This window comes from Egretta garzetta, unplaced genomic scaffold, assembly GCF_000687185.1.
Source record: "Egretta garzetta isolate BGI_Z169 unplaced genomic scaffold, ASM68718v1 scaffold583, whole genome shotgun sequence".
Lineage (NCBI taxonomy): Eukaryota > Metazoa > Chordata > Aves > Pelecaniformes > Ardeidae > Egretta > Egretta garzetta.
Window position 1 is genome coordinate 117,671 of NW_009259189.1, and position 11,211 is coordinate 128,881.

General features: G+C 51.0%; 1 protein-coding gene across 1 annotated transcript in view; it reads right to left on the reverse strand.

The window, feature by feature from the left end:
* Positions 1–11,211, reverse strand: part of LIMD1 (LIM domains containing 1) — a 32,911-nt gene that overhangs the window by 21,249 nt on the left and 451 nt on the right. Inside the window, exons 2-3 of the mRNA XM_035891340.1 lie at positions 10,612–11,201; positions 54–155 (exon numbers count right to left, since the gene is read on the reverse strand). Coding sequence (XP_035747233.1) covers positions 54–155; positions 10,612–11,201 — 692 coding nt within the window. The remainder of the gene's footprint in view (positions 1–53; positions 156–10,611; positions 11,202–11,211) is intronic.

Below are 11,211 nucleotides of genomic sequence, written 5' to 3' on the forward strand. Positions count from 1 at the left end.
CCCAGGGCCCTGCTCCGGCGGCACCGGCAGCAGGCCAGGCAGGGGGTACTCACTGCAGGCTCCACAGGTGAAGCAGCCGTCGTGGTAGAGGTTGCCCATGGCCTGGCAAGCCTGGTTGGCTCCATACACCCCCTTGTTGCACTTCACACAGGTGCCTGGAAGAGAGAGGAGGAGACAGAGGTCAGAAATGGGACCCGGCACGGCAGCTGGGGTCACCACACCTGTAATTAGGCATGGTGGCTCAGCAGCTTAGGACCACGAGGTTCATTGTAGCCGCAAGATGTTGGTGACATCGGTGTCGCCCACCCTGAGAAATGCTATTAACAGTGGCCATGACGGTCACCAAACCTCCACGACAAAAGCCTTTTGCAAAAAAGTAAACTGGACAACAGCAGCCCTGTTTGCCTACAGCGACACCGCCTTCCTTCACCCATTCAGACCCACAAACTTTATATGCATTTAAAACCACTTAATGACCCTCCTAAAAGCCTGTGTGGTAGTAAGTGGTGCTCAGGGCTGTTCACAGACCAATAGTTTCTGCTACTTATTGCATAAAATAAGCTTGCTGGTTGCAACGCGAGTGAGGAAAACACACCTCTTCACTTAGTCCCGTTAAATCTTCATCTATTTCAGACCCTGCTCACGTCTGCTGAAGGGCCTAAGGATTTCCCACCGAAACAGAGCTGGACTGACTACCTGACACATACCTCTCTTCCCTCTGTCAGCCCCATCTGAACAGACAGACCCAACGTAGGCGCTACCTACAGACCATGTATCCTGCCCAGACGTTCTTCTTGCCTCGTGCGGGACAAGGCAAGAAAGAAGTCAGTTTTAAGGAGAGCCAGGGCCAGCACACATGGTCAGCTTCTGGCTATAATCTGTCCCAAGTGCAAGTCCAAGCTGCTCCTCCCACCCAGGCTTTCTTGCCAACACCATCACCTAAAGATCAGGGTCAGGTCTGGAACTCCAGAGGAGGGAGAAGACGACTGTGCTCAGCTGTTCTGACCAACCTTCGCTACAGCCAGCACAGCCAAGCACACTTCTACCTGCTCCCGTCCTGGCACGGGGCTCCAACCCAAAACCCAAGCCAGGCAGAGACCATAAGGTGAGGATTTCCACCTAGTGAGGAAGCTGCTGGGGCCCTCCAGGCACAGACCTGCCTGATCGAGGCTGGGAGCAGTGGCAACGGGGCAGATGCGCAGTGGTGGTGGTGAGGAGGGAGAAGACTTTAGCAGTGCGGGTTCGCAAAGGGTGCTGTGTCTTCACCTAGGGCCTCCCAAATCTCACCGCCTTTCCATGTAAAACTATTTTAGTAACGGAGTAAGAAGTGACAACTGAGTTTCACGCCCTTGACGGCATCCGCTAGCAGGACCTGCTCCCGCCACCTGGCAGGGAGAAACGTGGCGAGGCAGCCCCAAACCACTGTTAGTGTCCGGGGAGAGAACGTCCTTGTCCAAGGAAAATGACACATCAAGCCAGTTCACTTATTTCAGACATTACCCTGTGATTGCAACAGACCATTTTTAAAGCAGCATCACCCTTTAACTACCTCTAAATGAGCAACTTTAACCCATGTTTAAGCAAATAAACATGGATCTACCCAAAAAGGGCAGTGTGAAGGACAAACAGAAGATGCGCCTCTGCTCCTCAGTGACCCTGCGGATGTGACTTCACCTCCAGGTCTCTCCTTCCACCGTTGCTCTGACTCTTGAACTCCCTGGGGCGGGGACTGTTGGTCACGTATTGCTCCTGCTGGCCCAAGAAGAGGGACAGCATCATCTTGCCGGAGATCCTTAGTCATGCCGTGGTTAACAAAACTTCACCTCTCCTGGGGCCTCGCAAGCTCCAGCGTAATTGGAAAGGTCTGGTGAAAGTTAGGAAGAAACCCGACGTACTCATGGCAGCGCTGAAAAGTAACTCCCAACTCTGGCAGCACCACGCTGGCACTCCTAGGGTGGTTAGCAGTTTCTTCCTCCAGCCGATACCTGAGGCCATCAGTTTTCATGCTACAGGGTTAAAAATACTCAGGAACCCTTTGCAGTAGCGTGCACGGGGCGGCTGAAAAGCAGATACTTCATTTTCCCAGAGCAGACCTGGCTCTCTGTGCTGCAGCTGCCTGCGTGCATTCAACCGCATGCTGAAAGCTGTCCTAGCGCTGCTCCAAGCCCCACTGCACTCAGAGCCAGAGTCCAAACTGACACAGACCTGGAGGGAAGGCTGCAGGGAATAATTAATTACTCTGTTTCGTCCAAATCTGACCTGAACTGAAATGCTAGCTTGGCTGCGGGCCCACCCCAGCAGGCAGACTGGCACCAAGTTAGCAAAACTTGCTGGGTCTTTTTGAACCGAGCAGATTTATCTCAGTTACTTATTGAAAGAAACATTTTAAGAAAGCAAAAGATAAATCACGCAGGCATTACCAAAAAAAGAAGACCAAAAAAAAAAAAAAAAAAAGAGAAGACAAGACAAAGATAAGAAACTTTGGCTTTTCAAATGGATGTGCTCTCCCAAGAACGCGTATGTTCAGCGGCAACCTGAGATGCCGTGCAATCGTCTGATGCAAGAGCTAACAGCTACCTTGCAAAATTCCCTCCGACTACAGTGATGCCGAGCGGAAAGTTTTGAAAGCAGAAAACCTGCTGATTTTGCTGCTCAAAGCCTTCTTTTCATGACATGTCTTTTCACGACATTCACCAGGCTGACATTTGCAGAACTGATGTATTTACTGCACTGCAAGTGCTGCATTTTCCCCTCTTCCATGCCAGTGAGTGGCTGCTCCAGAAAAAAATCACCAGTGTGCTCTGATTTCCTCCTTTCCAGAAAGCAGCCAGGTGACGCTGAATATGGAAGAAGCAGGATGCTGAAGGTGCAGGCATCTAAAGCCACTATAAAATACCCTAATGCAAATCCCACGGAAGGCAGAAATTGCCTCTGCTGTCCCCTGTCCATCCCATTTAAGCTTCAGAGCGTAGCCACTGCCCGTGCCGCCCTGGCTCCTGCATCCATACCCAAACCTTCTTCTACCTCCTGCCCCTCAACCGCCCCCACCATCCTTCCCCCTTGCTTTCAGTACAAGCCCCATTTCACCCCCTGCTTAACCCTTTTATCCACTTCTTTAAATATTTAGGCACTTAAAACATGGAAGATAAAGTCACAGAATGAAAGGGCTTTTAAAGTAAATTGTCAATGTTGTCTGTAAAAACTGTAACGTGCTGAATTACCCAACTATGTAATAACCAGCCATGCTATAAATATTCACGTCTATACAAATATCCTGCATCAAGGCTGACAATTGAAAAATGGCATTATGGCAAATCTGTGTATAGTTTGTGTTTTTACTTGTATCTGCTGAATCTTACTTGAGAGCCAATTAAATCTCAGTAACAATTGGAATTATTCTAGAAAAAAAGTCCTTGCTTCTTCCAATGACAATATTCTGAAGTACATTAAAGCAACATACTTCAGCTTTCATCTCTGACTCTCAGCATACCTGACCTGAAAGGGGAAAAAAGGGCGATTTTTATTCATTTTTCCTTTCCACTTCTTTTTTTCTTTTGCTGCTCGCTCCCTGCTGCCACAACGATCCTGTTCTTTTGGCTTAGGCTACGCAAGGAAAAAGCAATACCTGCTGCTGGCGGCAGCCAGTCACCGAGCTCGGCAACACATGTGCGAAGCCAGCCTGGTGGAAGGCAGCGCGGCACAGGGCACATCCAACCCCATCCCACCACGAAACGGGCTCTGCGCCCTGCTCCACACCAGCTCCGACGACTGTTTCCCGAAAGAGTGCTGAGCGTGCTTTCTGCTAGCCAGGGCGTAGAGTTAAAATGTCAGCAGCATCAGTCCAGCCCCACTGATGCTAGTCAGCAGCTCGGCGTAATTTTCTTGGCATAACGCAGCATTTAGCAAAAACTTCTGTCCTCAGCTCGAAGCAGAGGGATCCCAAGAATCCACGGCTCAGTGAGATGCCCCATTCCTGCACTTGGTTACTTTGCCACGCATAACGAGTGCTTATGCAAGCGCCGATCTGAGCCGATATCCCCTCCAAAATTATGGCTTCTAACCTCAGATGGAGTTATTAAGGTATTATTAAGGAGAAATGAAAGGTTTCCCTTTCGCCACCAGGATGACAAGCCCAAAGCACCGCACACGCCTAGCACTGGTTAATTCACGCTCGAGCGCGCCGGCAGAATGGTAGCCAGATTTGGAAAGGGAAAGGGATGGAAATTGCTGATTTCGGCTCAATTTCTGCCGGTAGGGCAGCCGGGCCCCGGACAACAAAGAAATCTCTGTTCCCTTTCGCATCATGCGGCAAGCAACCGCCCGCTCTGCAGCTGAGTGCCTGAACAAAGGGACCTTTGGGGCAGAGCTGGGACCGAAAACATGCCCTGTAAGCCACGTCCCGGTGCTCGCCGTACTCCATCTCGGCACTGCAGACCACAAGGAGGGCTGCCACCGGGAACAGCCTCGGCTCACAAGATCAAACAGGTCCGATGCAGACCTCAAGGGCTGTCAGAAATGAAAGCGAACCTGGTGCCCAGTCTGAAATGTCAGTCCCACCATCAAAGTTCAATAACTGCATTTACCACTGGACTCAGAGCCTTTAGAGATGTTTTTTTCCTGTAAGTGTTGCTATTTCACGCTCACCAGAAGAAGCTCAGTTGCTCACTATATCCCACTCACTAAAAATTCAATACAAACCGTGTTGAACAACAGCATTTCTGGGACTGGTCAGTATGATTTACTTCCATGTGCCAGACATCATCTATCTACAAACCAAGAACACAGCTATGGGTTTTTCCAGCAGCAACCCCCTTTTTTTCAGCAGCACCCCTGGTCTCAGCAGCATCCAGGACAGACGAGCTTTTCTACACATACTCCTGGTTGGGTTTGCTAAGACTGTCGCTTAATTTTAGAGGGCCAAATGTGGTGTTGTGCAGCTTCAGTGGTGGGATTTCCTTGCCACGTCAGTCTGGTCCTGGATAAGAGGAATGCAGTGGCAGGATGAGGGGAGAGGCTGGTGGTGTGGGTCTGCATACATAGCTAATCCAGAAACAGCACTTGGAGGAGTAAGTCTATCCTTCCCCTTCCACTTACTCCACGCAAGCCATGTTTCCACAATCAGCTTGACTCTCCTTCACTACATGTAGCTGCTTTTTGCCCCCTCCTTACAGGAGGCTGGATTTCTGCTGAAGAATCCCCAGTTGCATTTGGAAGAAAACCCCAGAGCCTTTGCACGTGAATACCTCCCACATCATCTTTCCCATCTGCCCAAACACACATGTGGCTAATCCAGAAGTAGACCCTGCTGCCTCTTGGCAGAAGCTGTACCTTCATGAGGGTCATCCCCATCAGAGCAGGAAAGGGCAACAAGGCAAGAGCCTCTCACCTTGTTCCCCATTGCCTCTGTGACAGGGAGAAGCCTTGTGAAGGTACAGCTTCTGTGTTTCTGACCCACCTATTTATTCCAGGAGAACCAAGTCCTCCACTTACACACACATTTTTCAAAAACAGTCTGCTCCAAAAAAGAACACTTCACCCTGTCATACCCACTCACTTCTTCACGTTTGACTTCAGACCTTCTCCAGAACCTGATGCTACCTCCCGTGGCTCACCTTAACCAAGTCATTCCTACATCAAACTCTAAATTAGACATACTGCATGCCTCGCTATGCTGTTAGCCACTACTGTGCAATCGTGCTTGCTGCAGAGTTGATTTCAAGGACATCTGGAAGCCCGTGTGAGATCGAGTGCCTGGAGATCCTGGCAGTCTGGTCCCATTCACCACTGGGTGTCATCACTCGTATCAGCCCCACATTGTCACTCAGTGGTAGCAAAGATGTGCAAGTCCTCCCTCCCCAAAGAACCACAGAGTTGGTAAATGTAATTTTTCTGTACTGTTTTTGCATGCCATGTTCTTGACCCCTGACTTTGCTGTAGACAGTTGTGTACACACTGCCAGCGAAGTACAAAATGCCATCAAACTCACGTCAGTGACATTTTAAGTACCTTAGAGCGATGTCAGAGATTACGTTAACTCCAGTGCCAAATGAATGAGGCTCCCTATTCCTTTCAGTCCCTGCTGCCACAGTATCCTGGCTGAAAGACCTATTGATCCTCTGCTTCAACTCCTTCTTTCTTCTTTCCTTTTGGTGCAGATTTTTCCTTAGCTTGCATATCCAGCTGAGCTCCCAAGAGGAAGGGAGGTGAAGCGCATACTGCTGTAATCTGGAAGAGCCATATCCCAGGCAAATACTTACTTGGTTGGTTGCCTGCAGCGAGATAATCTTTGCAAACTGCACACACCCACTGGTCCACGTGTCATGATCCTTCCAGCTTTCCTTGTTCCACCAGGACCCACCTCACCCTGCCTCCCTCTCCTCTCTGCTGCAGGCAGGCATCTCCTTCCAGCCGTGGTGTTCTCCCAGGAGCAGGCAGCGAGGGACGCCTCCACTCATTCCCAGTGGAAACAATGCCATTATCATCACCCACATACAAAACAAACCTCAGAAGAACTTTCATTTTAACCTGAAATTCTCCACTCGGCAGCCCTGAAATTACCCTCGTTGCCACCGAAGCACCCTGGTGCACCATCATCATCAGGGTTTGGTAAAGTCCGCAGGTGTTTACAGCCTTGAAGTTAAATGAATTGTGGTTTCGGCAGTGGTAAAACACTAGCTTCACTATGCACAAGGCTTCGAAAAGAGCCTTAGTGAGCTGATCACACCCATTCAAAGGTGCTGGGGTTCCAGGCCTCCATGGGGTTTCAGCGACTCGACTACCGCTCTGCTTCTGCCAAGGGGAAAAGAAATCTGCAGACTTCGCTACAAGATCTTCTCTGCCCAACAGCTGGGAAACATCCCAGTATTTCGCTGCAAAACAAGATGCCTGGGGCCTTCCTAAAATACCTGCAGCTTACCAGCTCTGCTCTAAATAATAAGGAAGCGAAAACTCAAAATCCAGCACATATTTATAACAAGAAAACCATTTATAAAAACAGTTTTAAAAAAAGCTCCTGGTAAGGGTATAGACAGTCTCCATCAGATGGAGATTTCCATCTGGCTACACAAAACGAGCACTGGTAAAAATGTGAGGCGACATGTTACACCTCTAAAAGCATTCGTCTGTGCCCTCAGACCAAGGAACTGCATGGTACCACAAGTTCTGCTAAAATGAATGGCAAAACCACCTGGCAGACCCCAACGCCCCTCAGCCAGGCCTCTCCCTTACCAAGTCACTTCCAGGCAGTGCAGGCAGACGCTTCGTTTGGTTTTGCACCTGCCCAGCTCTCACCTGAAAATGCATCCCATGCCAGTCCTCAGAACGGTGCCACCTCACCTAACCCAGACAGAGCATCTGCATTGTGCTGGGTGGTGCTTGTGGAGGAGTTGCAACTCCCCCAGTCACTCCTATTTAATTAATCTTCCTGTTCACCAGGTGGAGATGAAGGCCGGTGCACTCAAAGGACCACTATGGAAAGTCAGTGGGATTCAGGCACCTCACTCCTGGATGTTTCCTGGAAACAGTATGCCAAAAACCTGAATACAACCTCAAGCAGCTTCCAGCAGCACCTCCTGGGACCTGGGGCCCCTTCCCTGCTGCAGGGGAACCAGCATGTCCAGGGAACGATTTCAGGAATTTCCCTCCCCAGGCATAAGACCTCAGTGATACCTGAGACTCCCTATGTCCTTCTTGAAAGCCCACGTAAATCAAGTTGGCACTTCAAAAGCACCCTTGGAGAACCCAAATTCCTCCACAGACTCGTGCAGCCCACACTGCTCACACATAGGCCACTATGTTAAAAAAAGAAAATTCTTGCCTTTCTTTGCTTCTTTCCTTTCACTTATCATACATACTCTGAGGGGACAAATGGATTTTGTACAGCAAGCGGGAGTAACAGGTAACCAGACTGTCTGCTACTCCTCAGCAGAGCATCCTACCATGTTATGCCTAGTCCCTAGCTTATGCTTTCTTAGGCTTTCATTTACAAATGCTTGTTTTCACATACTGAAGGAAAAAGCAGCTCCTTTACTGTGCTCAGAATTAATCGTTCGTGATAAATATCTGGTCCAGACAGAGACAGACTGAAGGACTGTATGTTACCAAGACAGACAGACCCATCTTAAAAAAGATCTCCGTGTGACAAAAGCAGCACCCAAAATTCGGAGAGCTGAAAGCATTTTAGATAAAACACTTTGGTCATCTGCACTTCAGTCCTGGTTTCATTTCCTGGCTCCGATGTACTGCAAAGCGGCTGCATTAGACTTCCCGTCACTGGGGGAAAAGTCTGCAACAAAACAAACTGCTGATCCTTTTTATCACTATTGAATAAAGGTATTTACTTTCCATCCTAAAGTTTGCTAGCTTGAGGGTAGGGAATAGCAAAGATAGATTCAGAAGAACCAGCTGGGTCCTTTATTCCTCTAAAGGAAGTAAGGTAACTGTGAAAAAATGAAAATAAAAGTGAGAAAGAAAGGGGGAGGAGGCCCAGAATTAAAATACCTCGGTACTTGCCCCTTCCTGCTCCTTAGTCCTTCACAGGGCAGATTTGCTGAGCCTTCCTCCACAGAGCTGAGGCTCCACAAAACATTACTTCTTCCTCCGCCGTGACTGCATCCTTTCATTTTTCCCTCTCCCTCTCCTCCACCACTCTCCTCCTTCCCCAATTTCTCAGACACTACACCCTGGGGTAAAACCTCCTGCCAGGAGGATGTCAAAAGACCTCACTGGGGATTGGGCAGCCTCCGCCTCTCCTCCCTCACCAGGGCTCACCGGTAACTCAGCTGCCTGACCAGCAGGACTCTGCCTGCTGCCAGAATCACTCCTGCTTTGCTATAAATTTCCCGCAGGACAAAAGCCTCCCCCTGGCGCTACCCCCTATTTTGTGAACAAAAATGTAAAAATAATCTAACCACCAACTAGGTCCCTCTGCTTTCTCACCCCATCCCCATCCGCTTTTTGGACAAGGTATGATCCGGCTGGTTTACTCGCACCACGAGGAGAAGACATAGGCAGCAGGGTCTGTTGAAGAGACCCCTGACACCTCTCCAGCAGAGCTGAACGCCACCTCCAGCAAAATATTCCCATTTTTGAGCACCGCCTCCCACGAAGCTGTTGCCCCAACCCCACCTTCCTTGTCAGCTCCTTGTCACAGTGTTCAGCCCCCCCCAGGCGAGGCTCCCTGACCTCATTCAAACCGTGCACTGCCCGCACGGGACAGAAAGCACCAAAATGTGTTTCCAGGCCAAAACGCTCCCAGTACAGCAACTCGGCACATCACTTTTCTGCGACAGGAAAAAACCACGTCCGCCCTGCCACAAGGCTGAATCCCGTCTCAGACACTGAGATGAAGGATCCCAGCACAGCCCTCTGCGTGCAAGTGCCGCTGCCTGATGCCAAGAAACACATTTTGTTATGCAGTTTGCAACTGAGCACTTGGTGGTCCCTCCAGCTATGTCCCTGAAGCTTGGCGTGAAGCTGACGGCTGCTCCTGTGCGCGCAGACCACCGCTGAGCCACCCACTGACCCCACCGGGCAGGCCCCCGTGCAACAGCGCCGGTGCAGCCTCAGACGCAAACCCTTCCTCTGCACCAGGCTGAAGAGTTTTGTCTGTCCCTGCTTCTACTTCTGTGACCGTGAGCCTAAAATCATGAGGAAAAATCCATACGCTAGACCTGCTCCCATCGTTCCTTAAATTAACCGTGGAGTTCTCAGCCTTCCCAGCAACTTCAGGTTTCCTTCTCCCAAAAGCTGAACTATCTCATCTGCTATTAAATTGCAAAGCAGTGCGACAGGGAAAGGAAATGCTTGATTTGCCCCTGACCTTCTGCCATCCCAGGGCAGTAAATCCGTTTAATCCAGCAGGACATTTAATATTCTCATTGGGAGATCCTCACCTATAAGCAGTCCCTTTCCACTGCCAAGCACCAGCGATAACCTCTGGTGGCAGTCTGGACTACTGGCAGACTCGAGATTTAGGGAGGAATGTGCCTACTGCCTGTTCGTCTGTCGCCTTCAGGATGCACCCATCCTTTCAGAGCTGATGGAGACGAGCACCTGGGCGCAGGGGGAAATCCTGGCAAGTTTCCTCTTCAAGAGATCCCACAAGCACGCCTGGCCATGGTCACCTCCATGGGGGGGTACCACCTAGCCTCCCCCAAGCTCTGTGCCCTTCTCCATGCCCGTAGGGTACGCAGGCGCGACTCCTCCGCAGGCTGGAGGGCTGCCTTCCTGCTCACACATGGTCGGGCAGCGTACTTTTAAGACACAGAGAACGAGGAGTACTGTCAAGAAAAGTTAAGTGCCTCCCTGCTGGCAATGAAGGGCGCTTCAAAAGATGCTGCTCCAGCTTCTTCTCAGTGCTTTCCTCCCCAAAGCTGCTAAACAGCCTTTGCTTTAAAATTTAAGACGTAGGATTAAAGTAAAAAGTGTCCCGGGAGGAAGAGCCTCCAGTCCCTGTGAGAAATAAAAGTTAAGTAACAAAAAAACCTCTGAGCAACTGTGGAAAAGCATAACCAAGCAGGCGCACAGAGACACACACGCTGCAGGTGTGAACCCTGCGGTGACGCTTTGCAACGAACCCCTTTCACACCGGCTGGTAGACTGCCTCCTTACCAAAGTAATCGGCCTTTGGCCGAGCATCCATCTCCTGCTCCAGGCGCTGGGTCAGTGCCTCCAGCTTCAGCTCAGCCGCTGATGGCCCTTGCTCCGGCTGCGGAAGGAGGGTTTGGCAGGGCAGCTTCACCTTCGCCGTGCTGGAGCCCTCCAGGTGCCCGGCGTCTGACCGCAGGCCACTCACTCCCTCCGGGAAAGGCGGCTGTGGAGCATCTGGAGCCGTCGGCCCGCGTGAGATCAGGCGTGAGGAGCCCAGCTCAGGGCTCATGCCGCTGCTGCCATTGGGACGGTGATTTTGACCGCGGGCCACGAAGTGGCCGGCTGGGCTGGGGTAGGCGGCGGCATGCTGGTAGTCCACACTCGGGGCAGTGGGTGCAGAGCTGGGGGGGAAGGACAGCGGGACGCCCTGGTACCACAGCTGGCTGCCATCCTCTCCGACCCTGGGACCGCAGGCGTCAGCAGGGCCCGAAAACGCACGGGTGGGCTGCACCGAGGGGGTCGAGAAGGAGGAGGACCTCTGCTGCGGCAGGGCCCCTGGAGCCCCCTCCTCTGTCCCCGCCAAGGGTGCTGGAGGGGGCCGGGCGGTCGAGAAGGAGGAGG